We start from the raw sequence: 22,547 nt of genomic DNA, 5'->3' as shown, positions 1-22,547 counted from the left end.
CAGAGCGGCGTGTGTCATGCAGTGGACACTCTTGTGGTGATGGGCGTGATTTAGGTGATGTCTGTTTTCTGTTGAAGATATATAGGTCTGTGGCCCAGTGTGATTCAGGTAAGACCCATGTTCCCTTGAGTGCTGTTGGGTCACGCCATGGCTCTGTTCTGGATCATCTCCAGGAAATATGTGTGTGTGTGTGTGTGTGTAGAGGGTGCATGAAGGTATGTGGAGCTGTGTTCTTCAGTTGTGCCTTTTTCAACCTATTTTAGTTAGTCTGAGGAGACAATATCATGCACTACTTCATCAAATGACCAAGTCAGGCCCTAAGCTTCATTTTTAGCTTTTTCTCTCTGCCCTCCTAGGTATTACCCAGTTTTCTACAGGAGGAGATAGATGTAGATGAAATGCAGGACTTGGCGGGTGGAAGAAAGAGGAGCCAATTCCTTAATACTGGCTTTACAATGGGTATATCTGGAAATTTCAGTATAGGTCATATATTCTGTTAATGACTTGGGCTTTCACAGACCTATTTAAAAAGAAAAGAAGCAGTTAATCTTGCAGTATGTATATCTGGGCTCCACACCTAAATGGGCTATCATTCAGAAAAAGGTTCAGCATTTATTATTTCTAGCACATCCAGCAGCTTTATTCAAGGCTTTGTACTCCAGAGGGCTATCACCGTATGAGCCCAAGGCAATAGACAGTCCTTCGTCTAAGGGGTTTTATGGTTTCTCTGAGTTGGGTATTTGTCAGATTCCTAGTAGATGCCATGTGTGGGTTAGATTCCCTAAATACCTGTGGAAATCAGGTCCTTGGGGAACTCAAATGTCTATTTGTTGTAGATGTTTTTTAAAGTGTCCTGTATTACTGCTGTTTGGAGAATTTTGTCTTGTCTAATATGACTGTGGATGTGCTCATTACCCATAGAAATCTCTGCCTTTTCACAGAATAGAAAACTGATCTCTGGAGCTCACTGCCATAAGTCAAAACAATTCATCTATCTGGACAATAGCACTGTAAAAACCAAATTGCATTAAAAAAAATCTGTAAGAGACATAAAGTGAATAAGGCTAATCTGATCAGTATTACACTCTTATGCTCAGGCTACCCACTGCTGTGAACTGCTGCTGAGCCGTGAAACTGCTCTTGGGGCCACAGCTCTGCCCCAGATAGAAAGCTTCTGCTCTCTGTCCATGACCATTAGGAGAGCAGAAGGTTTCTACAGGACAACACATGGCAAGACATTCTTCTCTAGTGGCTCCGTATCACCAGAAATTGGCTGCAGTGTAGTAATGATCTAGTCTCTTGTGTGCACCTTTTGTTCAGGTTGCTCCAGTGCTGAGCACATGCTTACAGCGACCTGTAAGACAGCAAAGGGGAAAACGAGAGATTCACAAGTAGAAATGGGAGGAGAGGGCAACATTGAACTCATGCCGGTCTGGGTTTCGAAGGCCACTATTCGAAGGCACAACCCACAGGGTAGGTTAAGGGAACGTGAGCTGGTAGTTTGGAGACACAGCTGTGCAGGGCTTTCACTCTTGGCTCTGATGCTCCCACAGGTGAAATAGGATATTTCTGGGACCTCTGGGCCTGCAACACGTTTCACTGTCCCACTTATGCATGGCCAGCAGCAGAGACAAAGTGCAGTAGGATGTCACAACTAATTTCAGTCACTACTGAAATGCCTGAGCGGGGTGTGTGGTTGTCCTGTGTTCAATGCAAAAGGTGTATCCACTCCTCTGTGAGCCTGTCTCTCCTTTGAATGCAGGGGCCACTTCACCGCCTTTGTTAGACTGTTACAGACACACACAGTGAATCCACGCCAGGGAGAGGAAAAAGCTTGATCAAGACAAATGAAAGAATCGGGTTCCCAGGTCTCGCCTCCAACCAGTAGCTTTGTTGTACAACAGGGAGGACTTTTAAAGTCAAAATCATTGCCAAATCCAGACTGAACTGAATGATTCAGGATAAAAAATAAAAATAGGGGAAAACTCCAGACATACTTAAATGTTTTGTTTGAGCATTTTCTAAGTGAAATAAGTTTTTACTTCAAGACATAACTTTTGCTCTGAAATACTTTTTTTATTTGTATGTCTTGGAGGGAAAGGTCAGACTTGAACTGTGGGAGATAATCTAAACCAAAATGTTTCCTTCTACACTGAACAAAAAAAGTAAATTTTTTTATGCATCTTTTTTTTTCCTTTCCAGTATTTTAATTCAGTCATTAAACAATTCTTCCTCAGCCTCCTCCCCAAACCCCATTGTTTGCAGACTTCTCTGTTTTCCTATCTAAGAATACTCATAACACTGTGATACGAGACAGTCCTGCTCTGGCTGGCTGCTGTTGGATCAAGTGACCCTTGAGCTCCTATTGTTTTCTGCAGTTTATAAATTTCTTTAGTTTCCAATTATTTGAATTAATTTGCTTTTAACTTTTTGGACAATCCCTTCTCTTTACAACCTCCACATTTGCAGAACTGTAGATTCAGAGTATTCACTGGTTGGTTGTTTAGTAAGTCACGAAGGCCATGTCTAGATGAAGAGTCATCACCCTATTCTACCTGGAGGGTCAGGTCTTCTGGGAATGAAGTCAAAAGCAAGGGGAGGAGGATCTCTAAACCCTGATTTGGTGATGAGCATTGGCTATTTAATGTCTCTGTCAGCATGTCCCTGCCTTAGGCTCCCCACTTGTGAAATAGAGCTCCACACCCCTCCATCCCATCTCCTGTGTGCGTCAGGAGAAAGGCACGCTAGAGGTGGACATGCAGGGACACGTAGGGAAGGCCTAGGTGGAAATGACAGCTACGTGTTCACGCATAGTGCTTGGTCCACATTCCTAGATGTGCTGTTGATGATACATAAGGAACAGGCAGACCCAGGCTTCATAGCCTGGAGAAAAGTGTTTATGAAAGAGAGAGCAAACATGTGGCAGCAAAGCCAAGGGAAGCAGACAGAGCGCACGCGTGCAGCCCTCGCCGGGAACATTTGAACAGGTTGTGGCACTGACTTGGAAGGAGTGTAAAGGAGGGGAATGAGGTCATTTGCTCAGACTGTGCAGATGGGAGAAATTCTTGGGAATGCACTTCAGGGCAAGCAAGACACTGTTCCAGTGCCACCCCCTTTTCTTTATGTAAATACTATGATGCAATAGGCCAAAATCAACTTTCGCTAGCCAGGCACTGCAGGCAATTGTTTCAGCTCCTTCCCACGCTTCTCCAGAGAGATCATGGACAGATGACAGATCGTGCATGCAGCAGTCTCAGTTGCATTCTTTTGCTGCTCCTCAGTGCCCGTTAGCTGCATCTCTTGACCTTAAACACAACAGATATTTAGAGAAGTCTCTGCTGGACTGCAGCTTCACTGATCTAGGTAGTGTTTGGTTCAGTTCCTGGGGAATTGAAAGCAAGAACATTTATAGTTAAATGCACAAATGGACTTGGGCACAGCAGCAGCACCCAAGCCATAGGGCCCAACTGCAAAATGATACCCTACAGAGGGGAGATTATGGCCCAGGAGAAGGGTTGACCAAAACCCCCAAGCTGGAGGTGGGTAGGAGTGCTATGGGGAGGCTGGAGTTGGGACCTGCTGGACCCAGTAGTGTTTGGTGAGCATTTGAACTGGTCCTGTGAGATGAGGGGTTTGTAACTTTGCTGTCATTTAGCGTTTGTAACCTTTGGGGTAAGGATAGCTTTTCAGAAGAAGCTGACAGTGTGATGTGATCCAAGCATTGTGGTGAATACCCCAAAAAGCCCCAGAGTTGCCTGAGAAGTACACGTCTCCCCAGCCATCTATGTTCATGTGCCTGAGGTGAACTGTTAAGGGAGTATCTGCTGACTGCATGAGTTGAACAGGTTCTTTTTTACACTTTTCACAGCCTTTCTTATGGACAGGTAGCTCTCACCTGAGGTGTCAGTACACCACCATCTCAGCACTAAAATAAATCTCTGTAAAACATAACATAGCTAAAGACTGCAGCTGATCTCTGGAGGTATCACTCAGAGGTCTTGTTTGTTCTTCAGAGTGTGTTCCCTCCTTCATATCTTTGTGTCTCTGGTTTTCTTCCCCAGGTTACTCCTTTCCCTATGTCCTGTGACCTACAAGGAGAGTGTGCTTGCCGGGACCCCAACGCCCAAGAGCACAATCAGAAAGATTTGCGTGGCTTCAGTCTTGGGTAATGCCAAGCAACATGGAATGGAGGACCACACTGCTCAAGGCAGGCTAGGAGAGACACCACATCCCTTTTGGTATCGTTTTTAACATTTAGCTGCTCAACTGGATGGCATTTCTGCACCAGAGACCCTTAGAATTCAACCAGTCTGCCTTTAATTTTTGTCCAAGGAGAACTCAAAGTAGGGGTTTATGTATTAACTATATCTTAAATAGTGATGACAAGAAACAAACAACCAAGAGTCAAGTCGAGAAGACTTTCATGTATCAAAACAGCATGTTATGCCCACCTAATTTGAACAGTTCATATCTAGATTCAAGGCGAGAAACAAGCTATTTATGTACACATATTTATAGAAATAAGTAGAGAAAGAGAGAAAGAGTGAGAGATTATGATCAACGCAAAAACACTTTCCCCTCCCCAGCACTCACAACTCAGACCATTCATGGAAGAGGCTGTGCTCTTGGAGGACTCCAAGCTGAGCCTTTTCTGATGCTGAATGCCAAGGTATCGCATGCTCGGGGCACTGATGTTGGGGTGGGATCTCCACAGGGCTGTGCCTCTTGGCAGGTGACTTGCCAGACGCCCAGCCAGCTCGAGACATGGGATGCATCTGCTCCTCACAGGAATGCTACTTCCAGCCAGGGAGCTCAGCAGACTGCAGTGGCCTTTCTGTATAGCTCCTCCTTCTCCCCCTGCCCTCAAAAAGCCAACAAAAAGTCCCCTAGTAGCCTGCCTGCAAGCTGCAGGGCTGCTGGGACATTTCTGTGTGGAGATGGGCAGGTGGTCCCGTGGTGGAGTCAAGGAGTGGGGAGTCTAAGGACTGGCATCAAGGAATGTGGATGATTGCTTCTGAGGAGCAGAGAGGGTAATTCGCGCCCGCACTTGTCATTTGAGCATGTCTGCTGCTGCTACTCCTGCTGCTATGTCCCATACAACTAGTTTCCTTACTGTGTCAGGACAGGGTGAAAAACAACCCCATGCAACCAAACAGTCTGCCTTAAAGCTTACCTACAACCTGCCTTTCAAACCCTCTGGTCTCTTCCTCAGCATTGGGGCAAGAAAACAGGACACCAGCCAGCCAAAGGAATCTGCTTTCTGGTCTCCACCCAGCCAAGTGGTTCTCTAGACCTCCTCCACCCTCCTCTTCCTGTGGTCTGTATCCAGCAACCGCTTCATGCTCCTGTTTCCTCAGGAGAGGAGAAGAGGAGGAGGAGGCACATGCTGTGGGGAAAGGACCACAGGAGACAGTATTAGAATTTTGGCCATATTTGTCAGTATTAAGCTGCCAGGCCAGTGGGTCAGAGAGTTCTGATAGACCAGGAGCTTAGCTGCTTGTAAACTTCCAGAAGGAAGGGCATTAGCTGCAGCAGACCTCACACTTCCCTATCATATAGCTCCATCCTCCTGTTTCAGCCCAGAGGGGAACATGTTGTGCCAGACCCCTGAGGATTCATTTCATCATAGGGTGCATTATGTTGAGTCACTGAGATGCCCAGTGCATCTCGTGCTACCACTGCTGCTACAACCCATCCCATGGAAATCCCAGAGATCGTTCCAGTGTGGCTTGGGCTTGTCTCCTGCTGCTTCAGGCTCCTGCTAGGAAGAACGCACATCTGACAGAGCGTCCTTCCAAGTGTTAAGTCTGTTCCTTGGGATTCTCCTGACTTGTAAAATCTACCGGGTAAAGACAAGTTGGAGAGATTTTTTTTCCCTACTCCTGCTTGATTGAACATTTAGGCACACTAGCAAGGCAGAAGGGTAAGGGACGGGGTCATTTAGCTCATGAAGATGGATGTAAAAATGGGTGGGAGAACTAGAAATGGAAAACTGACAGAGTTGTAGGTGCAAGGAGCCAGGCTCTTGTCACCCACTGTTGGGGTTGTTTCTATCACATTAAACCAGAGATAAATGTCAAGAAATAAAATGTAGAGGCCTGGAGAGGTGATTGTCATAAGAAGGTGAGGAGCTCTCTGTTGTGAAGCTCCTAGTTATTCTTGAAGAAGAGCTGGCCACGGGGGCTGTGCAGATGGCTCTGCCCCCACTGTGCAGGGGTGGAGAGGAAGGGGAGGCGTGGTGGGATCAGGGCTCCTTCTGTGGAGTTAGGCTGAACGTCCTGCAGTGTAGAGAGCAGTGGTGAAAACTGGGCCCGGGGAAACCTTCCACTTTTGCCCCTTGCCATCTAATTACCAGTGAAAGTAAATACCTGTGAAAAGGTTGCTTCCTTCTGGTCCCTTTGTCCTCCCCTTTTGTGTTGGCAGTTTGTTCATGTGCCATCCAGCCCAGCAGAAGAGCTCACAACCTCAAAAGCCTTTCAGGCTGCCAATGCATCATGTCCTCAATGCCTGAGGCATCTTGGCATGATGTCCCCCCTCCACCCCACCTGGGTTTCACCATAGCAAGGAGCCTCATTTCAGGTCCTGCTTCATCCTGTTGTAGCTGAGTTTTCAAAATCCCCTTCTCAGTTACGCAGCTCAGCATGGAGGAGATTTTCCATCTGCTTTTCCCACCTAGGACATTGCCCAGGGGAGACAGATCTGTATAAGCATTATTGCCACTTGCTGCTGTGGGCTCGCAGAAGCTCGGGGCCTGTTGAGCTCCTTTGCCCAGCCAGGGCCGGCCTCTGCTTGCCGATTTGGAGTCCTTCTCAGCTCAAAGGAGACAGTCGCCTCTTGCCAGCACAGCCTCACACCTCAGCTTCACTCCTGCAGACCAGGCGTGACCCAACTCCCTTTCCCACGGGCAGGCTTTCAATGCTGCTATTTGATTTTTTTTCCAACTGCCGTGTTGGCACTGTCCATGTCCTCCAACAGGGCTGACAGAACCAGGAGCAGAAGGAGATCTGTTCTGAGTCATGTTAAATCCAATGGCATGTTTTTGGGGTTTTTTTCCATTGGGAAAAAATCGCATTGGGGCAAAGCTTTGCCCTCTGCTTTTCAGGTGCTGTACCGTGTACCTGGGGGGATGCAGAGAGGGGAGCCATGGGCCATGGACACCTGCTCAGCTCTTGTCCCCTGTGCTCCCACCCTGGGGCAAGGCCAGCTGGATGGTCTTGCAACATCTACCACTGTAAGGGCCTTGAATGCCCAGTGGAGTCCCTAGGAAAGGCCCTCCATGGCCGTGATGGCCACAGGGCGGAAGGTGAGAGGGACATTACCCACCACCTCCACCCACCAAGAAAGTGGTGTAGGACAACACCAAACAAGAAGCTTGGGGCAACAGGAGAGGGTGCTCATGCTGATGTAATTTAGCTGCTCATGAAGTCCAGGTCACATTAGTGCCAAGATCTTCTCTGTCACAGATAGTTAGCCAAGGCTGCACCCTACCTGGGGCCACCAGCCAGCCTCCTGGCTGTGGGTGGTGTCCATGGCCAGCAGGAGGGAAAGCTGGAGCAGAAAGCAGTGAATGGTGCATGGTGGGGTGGGAAACTCTTATCAGCTGCTACCCCTCTCCCTCCCCAACCTCTCGCAAATGGGCTGAGCTGGTGTCCTGCTGCTTTTCTTGCATCTTCTGCCGTCCCCTCCCCCAGGCTGAGAAAGGAGGATGGCATCAGAGGACTCTGGGAGTCAGGTTCCAGCTACCTCCCTTCCGGTTTCGGTTTCACTTGGTTGTAACTGTCGGTTTGTTCTAGGTTTTACCTGTGTTTAAGAAAAAAAAAAAAAAAAAAAAAAAAAAAGAGAGAAAAAAAAAAAAAACAATAGCCAACAAGTTTCTTGCTGCAACTGATTCAAGTGGGGAAAAAAATTAACAACAAGTGAGGCTTTACAGAGAGGAAGAAAAGAAAACAGAAAAAAGAAAAAAACACAAAAAAAAGAGAAAAGAAAACCCGCATAATCCAAATCCAAGAAGAGCAAAGCCTATTTTTGTGTTTGAAAGGAAAACACTGATTCTGCCAGCTGAGTAGAGAGCTAGATACTTAAGTGTAGATTTCCCTAGAAGTACCGTGAGGTTTTATAACATTGTCTGGATTTGTTTTCCTTGTGCTTTGTGATAAGTCCAGGAACTAAGGCTAAGGTATTTTTTTCCCCGATATATTGTTGTATGTGGGGGGAGGGGGGCAGAGTTTATTCTTTTTTTTTTTCCAGATTATTTTTTTAAGTGTGTATTTGTGCTTATTTTTACATTATCCAACTGTACATACGCATTTAACCAGTATTTCACTGTGCTCTAATTACTGCACTCAGAAGCACTGCACAGTCCGAATCCCGAAGAGCTGCGAGAGACTGGGAGTGAGATAGGGAAGGAGAAAGCTGCTACGTGAGCAGACAGGTGATTCCCATGAGCGGGGAAGGGGGTGCTGACGGTCCCCTTCCTGCACTCCAGCCCATTGTTTCCATTTGAGGCCAAGCTAGAAGACAGGTGGGGATGGGATCAAGTCAGCCGAGGCTGGGATGCTCAAAGGGGTTTCAGAGCTGGTGATTTGGCCTTTGAACTTTTCTGGATGCCATGGAAATTCCCAGCCTTTCGGCAGCGTCTTGCCCTCCCCTGCCTGATCCCTGGATGCCCCAGTGAGTGTTAATAGGCATGTTTGTATCACTGGGAGAGGACCATATGCCTGGCTTAGATACTCCTGTGATGTCTTCATGGTTGTGGGCCCCATCTTGGTCTCAGTGGTGCAACTGAGCTGACTTGCTTTGCATTTTTCCATGTCATCCCATCCTCTGAGGAAAGCCATCTCCCTGCCGGGGACGCGGAAGCGTCTATGCCTCCAGCTGACCTCGTGTGTTGTATGCACCGGATCCCTGGGGACAGTCCCCTTTCCACTGGAGGACCTTGACCACTGAGTTCAGTGGGAGCATGACCAAAACATCAGCAGGAGCAGGTCCAGGTGGCCCAAGATATTTTTCCTTGGAGCTATGGTCAATTTGGCCAGTAGGGGTTTGGTGTTGGGCTGTTCCAGCCACCCAGGGAACCAGTGTTCAAAACCCTGGTCATTTTAGCAGGAGTAAAGTGGGGCTTAACGTTTTCTTTCTGTCTTAGTTTGGCAAACTGAATTTTCCCCTTTTGCCTGATCTACACATCCAAGATTCATTAAGAATAATAATAAATGCTTCCTCTGAGGCCAGAAACAACAGCTTAGATTGGCTTCAGGAGTTGTACGAGGAGTCTTGGTGCTACTTGTTGGTGGTGTTAGTCCTGTTAGGTTGAGATGCGGAGCTAATGAGTCCAAGTTGTCTTTGGTTCCCATTCTGGTTTGGTTTGGTCTTTTGGTTTTTCCTTCATTTGGTGAGGCCACAATTCAGCCACCAGTTTCCATCTTCTGAGTGCAAAGAACCAGGGCTTTAACGAAACATTTCACCAGCAATTAAAGAGGGAATTGGAACCATTGCGGAGTTTGCATTGTACGGCCTCTGTAATTACTTACCTGTCTGCAGAAGATAGGCTGAATTTTGCTCCCATCAAGTCAACGGGGGTTTTTGTTGTTGTTGTTGACTTCACTGGGAGCAGGATTGAGCCATACTATATATATAAATATATATATAAATATATATATGATATATATATAATATTATATGTGTAATATTATATATATATATCAGTGTAATATTTACAAATAAAACTGTGATCTCGTCTAGAGAAAAATGTATTCATATTACCAACTGCTCTTCCATATTTATGTATCATATTGTATCTTTTTATTATTGTTATAATTATTATGATTATTACGGTTATTATTATTATTATTATTATGGAATCTTTCTTGGCACCTTTTGGAAGCCACGTCAACCAATACTCCAATGAAGTGCTGAGGATCTATTTTCACAAGAATTCTACTGGTCTACTGTATAAAAGAGAAAAGAAAAAAAAAAAAAAAAGAAACAAGCAAAATACAGTTCAACCCTTAATTCTGTACCTCACGCCTGTACGTTTGCTGCTCCGATTTTGGGTTTTATTTTGCGTTCGTTTGTTTTTAACGGATCTAATTTAAGTCTCCAAGCAATATATAAAGATGTAAATAGTAAAGCTTATTTATTAAGATTGTCATCTTTTTTAATTTATATTTACACAATTGTTCATCTAATTTATTTTTTTTTTCAATACAGTTTTTAACAGTTGTCCTTTTTTTGGTTCATGATGTTTTTTAAATCATTTTCACAGAATGTCTTTATACAGGTTTTTCTCTTTCTTTTAATAAGCAACAACTTCCTCTGGTCTTTCAAAAACAGGTCATGTTTCACTCAAAAAAAGTTATGTCAGATTCATCAGAAATATTTTGCCATTGTTGATTCCTATACCCTAAAGTTCTATATTATATAAATATATAATACCTTGTATGCTTAAATATTTAACTGTGTGATTTTGTATATATCTTCATACACATGCTCACACACATATGAGGGTTAATGTCCCCAGATGTTGGGAGAACAGAGAATCAGAAACACAAACAATATAAGCTTGTATTAAAGAGTTCTGAACTGGACCGCTTGCTCTTGCCATGTCTCCTTTGCTTTCGGTTGAGCCGGACCCGAGCATCACCAGGTACCGGGGGGTGGTAAGTGTGGCCGTGGTGTCCCACATCTGGCTGCAGAGCTGTGCCTGTCCACACGCTCCTGCTGAGCTCCAGCGTTTCGGTTTTGGGCAGGGGTTTTGCAAAATCACGGTGTTTTGCCAGCCCTGAGGAGAAAGGGCTGCAGTGGGTGGAGGGAGGCAGCGCTGGCCAGAGCCACGTGTCAGCCCAAGAGCCCAATTCACCTCCAGAGGGTTTGGTTCTGCCAAGGCGGTTCAGGTCCTGCTTCACTTGGGGCATGCTGATACTTGGGGCAGGTTTTGGTGTCAGAGATGCTTAAAAATTTGAAGGCTGGATGCTTCTCATTTTAAAAAGAATTACTTCTTTATAGCTGTCCGTGGTCTCTGCTCACACTCTCCATCACGTGTAGAACATGGTCATGCAGAAAACAAGTCCCAGTGGAAATCTGCCTTGACTCAGGGGTATTACCTAGGAGGGAAGGAAGGCTGAGAGCTATGTGCCACAGAGCTGAAATCCCGATGCACGTGGCTTTTGGACACACAAGAAAACATACAGATAAAGATAAGGCAGTCTCCAGTGGTCAAGAGATAGCTGCAGTCCCCCCACGCCAGACCAGGGCCTTGTAAGGTATCACAGTGAGCTCATGCACGTCTGGCGGTGATAAAGCCCCGTGCCCTGTATAAATACACACACACCTACACACACATGCAGTGTCAGAGCTGGCTCACCTGCAGTGAAGACACACGTCTTTCTCCTGAAGGAAGAACGAGACTCTGCAACCCAGTCACATCGCTTTGGTCCGTGCAGTGATGGACACACCTCAGTTGATGCCCACAGTCCAAAAGAAGGGGGTGGACTCAGACTACAGGGCTGTCAGTTCTGGCTATTGTGTGGAACAACCTGAATTGGATTAAGAAACTTTTGGTTCTTCAACACCAAAAGTGTGGCTTTTTGTTGCCACAGCAGGTGTTAGTGGAGAGGACGGTGGGCTGGAGGAGCTGCAGGTCCAGCAAAGCCTGCAGCAGCCCCGGGCTCAGCCCTGCACAGCTTGTGCAGCCCACCTGCCCCAGCCAAGGGCAGCGTCCCTGGGCAATTAAGTTGATAATCATTAATGGCGAAGTCCTTTGGCCCTCTTCTGGTCCACCAGCTTGGCAGAATTTCTTCCCTCTGAGGCTTTGCCTCCCCTTGGTCCCAGCTATGCTGGTCCTCATGTGTTGTCCCACTTTGTCAATGCTGCCCCCCCACGTTATTACTCCAGCGGGACCCCCACACCAGGGCCAGGGCTGTGGTGCCAGACCCAGCCTGCTGCCTGCTCAGACCCTGCTCTGGCAGGCAGGGAAAGGGACTCTACACTGTTATACTGAGAAATCTGTATCGATTCAGCTTCCAAATGTGAATTGATTCAGCATTAACATCTCCAAACCTTATGGATGCGCATGCAGCCAGGATAGGTGCCATTTAACCCTGACAGTTATTGACCCCTGATCGTAAAGTGAGTCATTTTTAACCCAGTTAACTCCCAAACTCATTAATGATTTAACTCCCTAGGAAAGCCCTGGTAAGATACGGAGGCTGGGCGTACAGGCAGAAGAGAAGGAGGGAGTGCATGGGGGCAGGAGTGTTAAATACCAACTATACTTTCCCTGTCACACATTTCTCTTTGCATCTGCTTTAGTCAGCAATGGGCTGTAATGCCAGCTCACTCCATTTGCCATCCTGATGTAGTTACGGTCCTGGCTGGTACCATCTTGGCCCCCTTTAAAATGTGGCAGTAATAGCATAGTGCATAACTGTCCTGTGGATTGAATAATAAATTAATTCCACACCACACAATCCATGGGACATTTGGGGACAATAGACTGAAGGATGAGAATAAATTATTTTTTTTTTTACACAGGCATAAGTGAGTCAGTAAAAAAAATGTTTGGCATTTTAACTGTCAAAATCCACTGCAATATATTGAGCAGGGAGAGAAAGACAAAAGGAGCACATCACGCTTTCTATACCATCCTTGTCTATGGCCGATGCATTATTAATAGGGTATAAGCACGTCGCAGACAGCCCTATCAATAGAACGCACTGTAGATAAAAAGGCCCATAAACAACGTATTAAATAGGTCGTGTCTGTATTGGACAGGGCTCTGAGCAACCTGGTGATGTTGAAGATGTCCCTGCTCATTACAGGGGGGGTCGACTAGATGACCTTTAAAGGTCCCTTGCAACCCAAACCGTTCTATGATTCTGTGATTCTATAGCAATATACAAATCAATTGGCTGTGTGTTGAACTATCTATTAAGCATTAATAAGGATCTTAAGACAGGAGCAACCCATGAAGCCAGCAAACAGCGGGCAGCTCTCCCCTGCTGCGCTGGGCTGCGTTTGCTGAGATGTGTTCAGCTCTGTTCCTCCCACATGTGCTCAACCACTGGAGCACAATCAATTGAAATGCACAGTCAAAACAACAGTTTCTATGTCCAGTTTATGTGTCTGTCTGGAAATCAATCACTAAAGAGAGGAAGAGGGTAAAAAAACTAAATCAATACATGCACTGAGAAAGTCCTGCAAGATGGCAACAGGGCTCATGGCCACCAGCAAATGTTAAATCTGGCTGAGTCCTGGCAAGGAAGGCAGCTTGAATATCTCAGCCCCATAGCAGCAATGCCAGTCACCTTGCTGTGCAGTGACCAGCCCAAAAGGTCTCATGACACACTCAGAGTCACCAGCCTGGGCCACCAGCCTCTCCAAGAGGCCCACGTGCTGAAGTGACTGTGAGGCACTTGTGACAGAAGATGTGGTTCCTGTTGGTTGCATTAAATCAAAAGGAGCTGACTGCATTAATTATATATGAAAGCTGGGGAAATTGCTCTGAATTCATACGGCAAAGTCCTCTCCCAGCTGAAAGCCACAGCTTCTCAAACAAGTATGGCATTGGTAATTGTGGTAATGGGAAAATGAAGCTGTTAGCAACTTTGAACAATTTGGACAAAAAAGACACAAAGGCTTAAAAAAAAGCTTCTGTAGAAAGACTGGAATATAAAGCAAACTTCTCACAAGTATAGAACAAAACTTTTTTCCATGTAAGCAAGGGCATCTGAAGATCAAATGGACGTTCTGGTGCATACGCTGCAGATGTGTGCCCGTGTGCTCGCTGACACACACAAACCCAGCAAACATTCGAGGTCCAGCACTATCTTTTCCTGGGCTTTTCCAGCCCACTTCCTCAGCTTTTCAGTTTCTCAGATACACCTGGGAGGTGAATAAAAGTGAGCAGTTCCCAAGCCAGAATTCTCCTTTTTGCTGCGCATTAACTACCACGACACTGCGGTGGCCCCACATTTTCCCTCTGCCCTGAATTGGAATAACAGCTGCCTACATCATTCAAGTCAACAACTGGCCTAAGTTCTCTGATAAAATGCAGCCAAAGGGACAGGGTCTTAAATTTTTTTAAGTACAAGTGAGGCAATACTGTGTCAAAATAGTTTTAAAGGTCTTGAGAATCTTTTGGCTGACTTCTCTCAGGCCTGGGGAGGATTGTTAGTGGTTAAAAACAGCTTTCATGGAAATAATTTTATTTTTTTTTCAGATAAAAAGTTATTCACAACTTTTTGATTGCTTTACTTACGATGAAGTACTAGTCCAAACAGCAACATGGTCGCTTCTAGCTATTCCCCCCCTGCCCCAGGCTCTTAACATGTTACCTGCCAGTTCACCGGTTTATAAATCACTCCCGCATGCATACAGTTCTTTAAAGAAGCCTGTGGGCCCCATATCTAAGCTCATGGCTGCTCCCCTTTATCATCATCCAGCCCACAGGGATGAACCAACTTCCACTTCAGGTTCATTGGCGTTTTTGATGAGAGAGATGAAATATGGGTATGGTTCTGGATGAACTTCAAACCCCAGTGCCGTCTTTGGGCACTCACCTTGTAGCACAGACACACTTAAAATAATAAATCGTTTCAACATGTGACCCCAATAACATTGTTTTGCCTGAGCCCTGACACTTCTGTGTTTCCATAAGGTTCAAAGGCGCCACACCACAGTGGCTGCTAAATGGGCTTGGAGAGATGGGAGGGTGGGCAGGAGCAGGGAAGGGAATCCTTTTATTGCACACTTCCTTAATACTGCAGTGCTCAAACTTTCCACCCAAGCTTTTAAAGCCTCCAATCTCCCCAGCACCATATGAGATGCTGAAGCTGAATCACGCCACCCTGACTCAAACCATTCCTCGAAGCCTTTGCAGGTCCTGGTGCCTGGGAGCTGCCGAGAGCCCTTTGGGCACAGCCTTGCCCACCCCAGCACTGTGAATGGCACATGCAAGGCCAGAACTGCCCAAGGCATGTCCCCCACCATGGTCCCTCCTGGCTTAATGTCACGGCCACCAACACTGGGGGAGGCAGACAGGTCAAGTGTGCTTAGAAAAAGACACAAATCTTTTCCTTTGTGCCTTGAAGTTCACAAATTGATTCGCGCTGGTGATGCTCAGTTTCTGGAGAGCTAATCCTGCCTCTGTCTCAGCAAGTACAACATGCAGTTTACATCCTCCCAGCACAACCAGATGTGAGCACACAGGCTACTGAGGCATCTGTCACATCTGTCATGGCTCAGCACTGGTGTTACTGCCAGGTTTTGTCCATCCCAGGCACCCCCTGTGGTGGAGAGGACCTGGGCTGCCCACGCTGAGCAGCCCCTGGCACTCCCTTGGCTTCTTCCCCAGCTTCAGCCGAGCCTGACACCTCCAACCAAGAAAAAATGAAGGAAAAAAAAAAAAAAAAGTGGAAAAGCAGAAACCAAACAAATAAATAAAGAAGCAAATGCAGCACTTGACTCCGGAGGCCTTTGCCGTGGGAAGGAGCTGTCCCAAGGCAGTGTGTCATCAGTGGCACAGCAACCCAAACAATCAGCCCCTCTGTGCATGGTGCCAGCTGCAGCCTGGCCCGGGATGGGGGCGGTGGGGAACAATGGCCGTGGGGACAATGGGGATTGTTCAGGGCCACTCTGCCCCTGGGGAGGGGACAGTCCCCTGCAGCCCTGGGAGGGGACCGGCGGCTGTCACCAGCTCTGCGCTGCCAAACAAGTGGCAGATTTGGGGTGCCCTGAAGAAGGATGTGTGCCCGCTGGGATGTTCAAGGGATGCTGAAAACGGCAGTGAATATGTTTGTAAAAAGGAAGAGTGTGAACACACATACGGTGAAGCATGAGCAGCCTCTGCAGAGAAAGCACCTCCTGGTGCTGACTCGGAGTTCACAGGGTGCTGGGGGGGGATGGGTGGTGGGAGTGGGGCCAGGCTGTGCAGGGAGCAGTGGACACCCTTCATGCACCGAAGCCTGCACTATGGATGCTGTTACCTGTACTTGCACTCACTGCAGAAGCACATGGAGGGGATTGCTCCTTTTGACCTCAACTCATCCTAAAGCTGGTGACTCCATCCAGGAATCATTGATGCCAGGTTTCTCTTCCCTGCCCTTGCTTCGTACTATCAGGCAAATAATTTCAGCTTTGCAAAAGGACGTGGGTAGTTTATCTATTAAACCTGGATGATTGAATCTTTTTGCCCCTCTCCCCACTCACTTTTCATGTTTCATCTACCCTTTGGTGCTCTCCCCACGCAGGACAGCACTGGCACCTGGTCTGCCAAAGCCTTGGCTGGTGTCAGAGCAAAGTTGGGGTACAGATTGGCAAGAGGAACCAGCTCCACGGGCAGCAGCAACTTGCTTTGATGCAAGGATCTCTTTTCCATACAGGAGGCAGAGGAATGGCAGGGGGATGTGTGTGTGTGCATGTGTGCACACACTGCAGGGCACGGGTCCCTCTGCCAGCATTGCTAGGCTGTGACTACAACTGTTTATCTTGAAAGCCAGAGGGTTACATTCTCCAAAGTTTCCAGGGAGAAAATACAGACCCTTCCTTTCAGCTGCGTGCCGGAGGATGTGTAACCTCGATGAATTCCTCGGTTTTGTTTGGCTTGGGTACGCCGTGCCGGGTAGCATCACCAGCCAGAGGCTCTTCTGGCTTTGATCTGGGAGCTAGGTGTGCTTCTCGACAGGTTAATAGCCGTCAAACTCCACAGCCTTCCTGCCTGGGAGTCTAGACTCTTCCACCTGCTGTGTACATATTAACACAGGCTTACACACAACTCGCTCTGTATATGTACCTGTATGCAATAGCCAGCCTCACCAAGGATGCGAAGCAAAGCTTTTCAGCAGCCTTCCAAGGTAAGCAGCAAGAATTAAGCCCCTGGTCTCTGCAGCAGACACAGCTGCAGCACCGAGCCAGGGGGACAGTCAGCTTGTCCTTGTGCTTCTCCTGTCTTGTTCCCAGCAGGTTGGGGCTACCAGAGTTGAAGGTCTCCTTTTTACCACTGTCTGCAGCAAAACAGCCCCATGCTGTGTGCTTTGCCCTTTCCCTCTGCCGAGAGAGGCTGCTGGGATGGGTACCCCAGGTGCAAAAAATACCACCGTGGGGAAGAAAAACGTGCTGAAGGGCATCCAGCCAGCCGCCCTGTACGTTGCCTGGCATCTATTCCTAACGCCTAGCACCACACTCAGGATGGTCAAGAATCCCACGAGTAGCATTAGCCCCATCACACCTACAATTGCCTCCAGTCCTGTCAGTGGCGTTACAGAAAACACAAACAATTTGTCCATCAGGTCGCTCAACACCAGCTCTCGCCTGCGGCGAAACCGCAGCGCTGCTCCCCATCGCAGCACACACCGCACGGGGCTTTCAAGAGAAATGAATCATCTCCGAGCGAAAACAAACAAAAACAAAATAAAACACCATGTTTGTAAAATACAGGGAAAGGCACAGCTGCCAGCCAGAGCCCTGAGAAAACAAGACGGCTTCAAAGCACCTGGAGGTGCCCCCGGCGCCCGCAGCAAGACGCCGTCGGGCCGGGGCCAGCCGGGCTCTGTGCGGCTGCTGCTGGCTCTGGCCATCCCGCGTCCAGGGACCCGTCCTGCCACCACCCACCTGTCAATCTGCACCAGGGTCTCCAAAGAGAGGTTTAAAGCCCCCACCCAGCCCAGCAGTGCATATCCAGTGTCACGGCAGCACATGAAGTGAGCGGCTCAGTGGTGCCAGAAACCCCAGTCCAGGGACCGGCCCGGACGCTGCGCATTTGCACTTCAAGGGTTTTGCTGTGTTTTGTTTTACACAATAGCAAAGCTGAACAAATATTGCCTCACCTCCTCCCACACCAGTGTCTCCCGTTTTGGGAGGTGCAAGATCTGTGAGCTCCGGTCTCTCTGCAGCTTGCAGACCTGCTCCAGGCCTGGCTGGTGCTGGATGCTGGATGGGTGCTGAGAGCCACGCTGGGGCTCAGCACCTCCTGCCAAGCAAATGCAAAGTCCACATTTGTCTGCAGCAAGTCACAGTCATCTCCTTCATCCCCACAGCCAAACCCTGTGGCCACCAGCCACCTCGGAAGGGCAAAGGGATAGTCATCATGCACAGCAGCGCTGGGGGCTGAGACAGGTTTTAACATACGTGGCATCATGGTCCCTCCATGACCCTTGTGTTCAGTGTTGTACAAGCCTCTGTGACACAGTGGCCATAGCCCAGATCCCTGAGTGTCACTGTCCTCTCCCATTCCATCAGAAAAAGGGAATTAGCTGAAAAATTAAGACCTTGAGCAACCTGCAATGCTCCACAGACAGCTACATCAAGGTAAAGTTTTCTGTGAACTGCAGTGGGACTTTGACCAGGTACCGGAGGGCTTCCCAGTGTGCAACATCAACGTGGCACAAGACAGATGAAGAGACATAATCAAAGAGTGGGAAGAAAAAAGAGCAGCTTGGGAGAAATGATCAGAATTATTTGAGTGGGTGCAAATCAGGCAAATAGGTCTAGCTCAAGAAGAAAAAGGTCTCTGGCTGAACTTCCTCCACATCAAATCCTGCACCTTTGTTTGGTTTCAAAACATTTTCATGTGGAAAGTCACATTCTGCTTGTTTGCTTTTATGTTAAAGGGTTAAATGACCTGAAAAAAACTAAACAAAACTATTTTCTTTGGGCAAAACCGAAACTGATTCATTCAATTCACACTGTTCCCTTTTCCCCCCTCCAGGTTTGTTGTTTTGCTTTAAAAAGAAAAAGCAATAGTTTTGAGCTGATCTGATTTTTGTTTTTTTCCCCTCTCACCCTCCCGCACTTCTTGGTTTGGCTACCAGGCTGAGAAATCCATTACCCACAGGGATCTCGTGCCAGCCTAACCCACATCTGACAGTAAAAGAAACCAGATTCTCCATGTCTTTGTAGCCCCTGGCTTCCTTCTTGGGCTTTCCCACACGCCTCCATCCCCCACGGGGGCTGGTGGCCGAGCTGGGTGTTGGGGAAGGAGACAACCCTGCACAAAGAGGCTGCACTTTCCCCTCCTCTCTGCACGTCCAGCTCTTGGGGTCAGCGTCGGTTTCCAGATACAGCCCCTCATCTCAGCAACATCCCAGCGTGGGGACAGCCATCGGTGATGCCCTCTCCAGTCCCGAAACCTTATGGATGCCCAAGCAGTGGTAAGACGGTTTCAGGAAGAAACACCAAGGAGGCAGCAAAGATGGACTTAATATGAATCTTTAATGCACAGAACAAGCTGCCGGGAGCCTTGCGATCGAAGGCTGTGCACGGAGCCGGTCCGTCGAGTCGAAGTGGTACAAAAGCCCAGCTTGCCTGCAGCGTCCCGGCACCTGCCTGGCATCCCCCTCCGGGACCTTTGCCAGCAGCACAGTGTCACTGGCCACCCGCTCCACCTCCTCCTGGCGTCCTCGGCCACCACGGCACCGGGGCCCCTTGCCCCTCAGCTCCTGCCTGGCGGCAGGGCAGGCAGGGCAGGCAGGGAGAGAGAGGGTCACCCTGGGCCCAGCAGCTCCCCTCTGCCTCACCCTGGCCTCGAGCGAGTATCTCCTTCTCCCAGGGTTTTGGAGCATGTAGTCCAGGAAATTCAGTAAGAAAAGATTAAAAAGGAGAGGCTTTTATGCTGAGTCAAATTAGGTAATTTCTTTTTTTTTCTTCCTCTTGAAAAATTAAAAAAAAAAAAAAAGGAAAAGAAATTAAAGTCCAACTTGCTGATTTCTTGTTTCTCTGTCGTCTGCGTGAGAAAGTCCTGTTTGGCCTCGCTGTCCCTTTCCACCCCCTCCAAACACCACCCGACCCCGAACCCCACCAGCCACTCAGCACATCACGAGTCCTCGACTCCTCGGAGTCCCTTTGCTTCCCACAGCTCCAGGCCCGCACCTTCCCTCACCGCCCCTTGGACTCCCCGTACGTGTTGCGCAGCATGGAGACCATCTTCTCCTCGCACGTTACTTTGGTGTCCTTTAGGATGCTGTACCACACCATGCCGGGCGGCCGGACTTCTTCGCTGCGGCAGAACAAGTAGGGCATGGTCTCGGTGCGGCTCTGGATGTAGGCACTGCGTAGCAGGGTCGAGCAGTGGCTGCTGACCTTCTCCAGCCTCCTCAGGATCAGGTGTGCCTTCCTGGAGGGGGCAAACAGAGAGAGAGACAGAGCAGTGCGGGCAATGCAAAGAGGAGACTAAGAGCCGGGACTTCCACACCAGCTCTGTCTTGTGACAAGAATGACAAGACCCATTGCCTAACACATTGTCTTCCTTGTTTCAAGTGGAGAGAAGCTCTGTTTTGCCCCAAAGTTCTTGGTATATCTACTATTTCACAGCACCAGGTCAACAGGCCTGGAGGGACCCCAGGTCTGACCCACTAAAACAGTTTCGGTGCCCTAGGGACACTGTCTGCCCCTGGCTAGATGATGATCATCACCACCACCATGTGCTCTTGGCAGGCTCCAGCCCATGTCTTGGCCCCCGTGCACCCTGGTGAGCCCCCCAGCACCTTAGTGCTCCTGCCTGATGAGCCCAGCCCTTCCTTTCCTGTTTTCTAAAGTCTCCAGGAGGCAAATGGCCCAAAAGGACTGACACTAGACGAGTGAGGAAAAAAAGCACAACATATTAAGACAAAACAAAATAAACCCATAAGAAACCAAGAATCCCCTTGTGGGAGTCTGCAAAGTGCTAAATCAAACAAAGGGAGGGGAAGAGAGTTTACTTCAGTGGTCTGAAAGTCTCAAGATCACAGATTATTTCCTCTCCCTTTGGTGCCACAGGAAAGCTCTGGATTCGAGGCTAGGGGATTTCACAGTTCCTGCAGGAATGTAAATTCCCGATAATGATATGTCAGGGCAGCACTGTCAGTCAGTGAGGCATAAACATGGGGATTATTTGATTATGAAAGCTGAGCGGTGTTTCAGCCTGGGCTGTGAGCTCCCAGCCGGGGGGGTCCGGGAGCCTGATGCGGCTGCACATCAGCAGGCACCCGGGGATGGGACACCAGGGAAGGGCTGGCCAGTCACCCCAGCGCCAGAGCAGAGGGCACAGACGGTGGCAGGAGGCAAGAGGGCATCCCGGCATCCCCCGCTGGCTACAGACCTCTCCCTCCGGAGTGGAAAGACTGGATGAAATGCCGTAGGAAACCACTGCTCCTCCAGGGCTGCAGGCGGAAAGCTTCCCCGCTCCTCCCTGGGGGTGATGGGCTCAGGGTCAGCTTTCCAGGGGAAGGCAAGAGCAAAGCGAGTTGGCCCTCCTTGGACAACACTACATGGTATCCATGTATCGATCTGATCTATAAAGACAAGCCTGACTAGGCAATTTGAGCCTCGTTAGCTGTACACACACACACACACATAATAATGATGTTGTGGGCTGAGCTGTGCCCAGCTCTGACAGAATACTGATGCTACTCTCCATAGCAGCCATCTGACCTTCTACAGCATCTGGTACTCCCACTGCATGTTGAGACCTGACACACTGCCAAGAACAGGTCCTTTGCTGCTGGACGCCTGCCGCCAAGAAGTTATGAAATTCTATGATGGCATTAGATGCTTTCAGTAAAGGCTGATTGAATAAAGCTAAGCTCAGCTGAAAATCAAAGTCTGTAGTGACTGTCACTACAGTTACTTCAGCAAATCACAGTCACTGGTGCTAGAAGGGACCAAAACACATCATCTGTGTCATTTCCTTGATGGGATCAACCTGCCTTGATGAATATCTGCCTAACCTGTTCTTAGAGCCAAGCGCTGATGATCCTTCCAGTGCTCACCCATCCTAACGCTGAGAAATCGTTTCTTAACATCAGCGCTGATTCTCCCTTTTTTTTCAAGGAAGGCTGAGCAAGCACAGGGCCATGGTCAGAATTTCATGTGAGTTGACAGTGATTGGGAGAGCATTTGAGGAATACCCTCCTCATCAAAAAGGATAACCATCACCTCCCTAAGGCCATAGCTCCATAGTCACCCTCATTTATTGTAAATCAGCTCTACTGCCAAAAGTGGGTATTGGCCCTTCCCCAGCCCATTTTCTTGTGTTTGTGCCGGTGTCCGTGGACCTGAATGCTGCACTTAACATAGGTGAATTGTCCCTCTGAAGGACAACCAAGCAATCCTTGGATTTCCCCCCAGACTGGTTCCCACTCCAACTTGCCACAAGGCCTTTCCCAGCCACAGCAATAGGGGAATGACAATGAGTGGCCATGACCAGCCCTTGAGGCAAAACCCAGTTGGTGGGTCACTAACAACACAAGGAGTGGATTCCCCAGCACCCACTTACACGTGTCTGCTGGCCAAGCTCTTCTCTTCCTCTCCTCCTTCTCACCATTTCACCTTTCTCCTACCCTCCATAGCTTTCTTTGCCGTTCTCTTACTTCTATCCCATACAACCTGCCTTTGCCTCCATTTCCCTCAGCCTTCTTTACCTTTCCATTTTCATTACTTCCTCCACCAGACTTCCATGATCTTCCAGATTTTGCTAAAAATCACCATGTTGTCCTTGCTTCCTGATACATACTCAGGTCTCTCATCTAGGCAAACATTCCTACATGTGAGGAGCAGCTCAAGTTGCCAAGATGTCCAGG

The 22,547-nt window shown here is 48.3% G+C and overlaps 2 protein-coding genes across 7 annotated transcripts in view; one reads left to right on the top strand and one right to left on the bottom strand.

Moving 5' to 3' along the window:
- PAPPA (pappalysin 1) overlaps positions 1 to 10,583 on the top strand; it is a 183,070-nt gene extending 172,487 nt beyond the window's left edge. The window contains exon 22 of the mRNA XM_074923417.1: positions 4,062 to 10,583. Coding sequence (XP_074779518.1) covers positions 4,062 to 4,169 — 108 coding nt within the window. The 3' untranslated portion in view covers positions 4,170 to 10,583. The remainder of the gene's footprint in view (positions 1 to 4,061) is intronic.
- An 8,611-nt stretch (positions 10,584 to 19,194) lies between these two features.
- Positions 19,195 to 22,547, bottom strand: part of ASTN2 (astrotactin 2) — a 360,934-nt gene continuing 357,581 nt past the window's right edge. For all 6 annotated transcript variants that reach the window (XM_074924050.1, XM_074924051.1, XM_074924049.1 and 3 more), the window contains one exon: positions 19,195 to 20,104. In XM_074924050.1, coding sequence (XP_074780151.1) covers positions 19,867 to 20,104 — 238 coding nt within the window. In that variant the 3' untranslated portion in view covers positions 19,195 to 19,866. The remainder of the gene's footprint in view (positions 20,105 to 22,547) is intronic.

This window comes from Athene noctua, chromosome 20 (genome assembly GCF_965140245.1).
Source record: "Athene noctua chromosome 20, bAthNoc1.hap1.1, whole genome shotgun sequence".
Lineage (NCBI taxonomy): Eukaryota > Metazoa > Chordata > Aves > Strigiformes > Strigidae > Athene > Athene noctua.
Note: the sequence above shows the minus strand (reverse complement) of the source record. Positions and strands in the feature narration are given on the sequence as shown.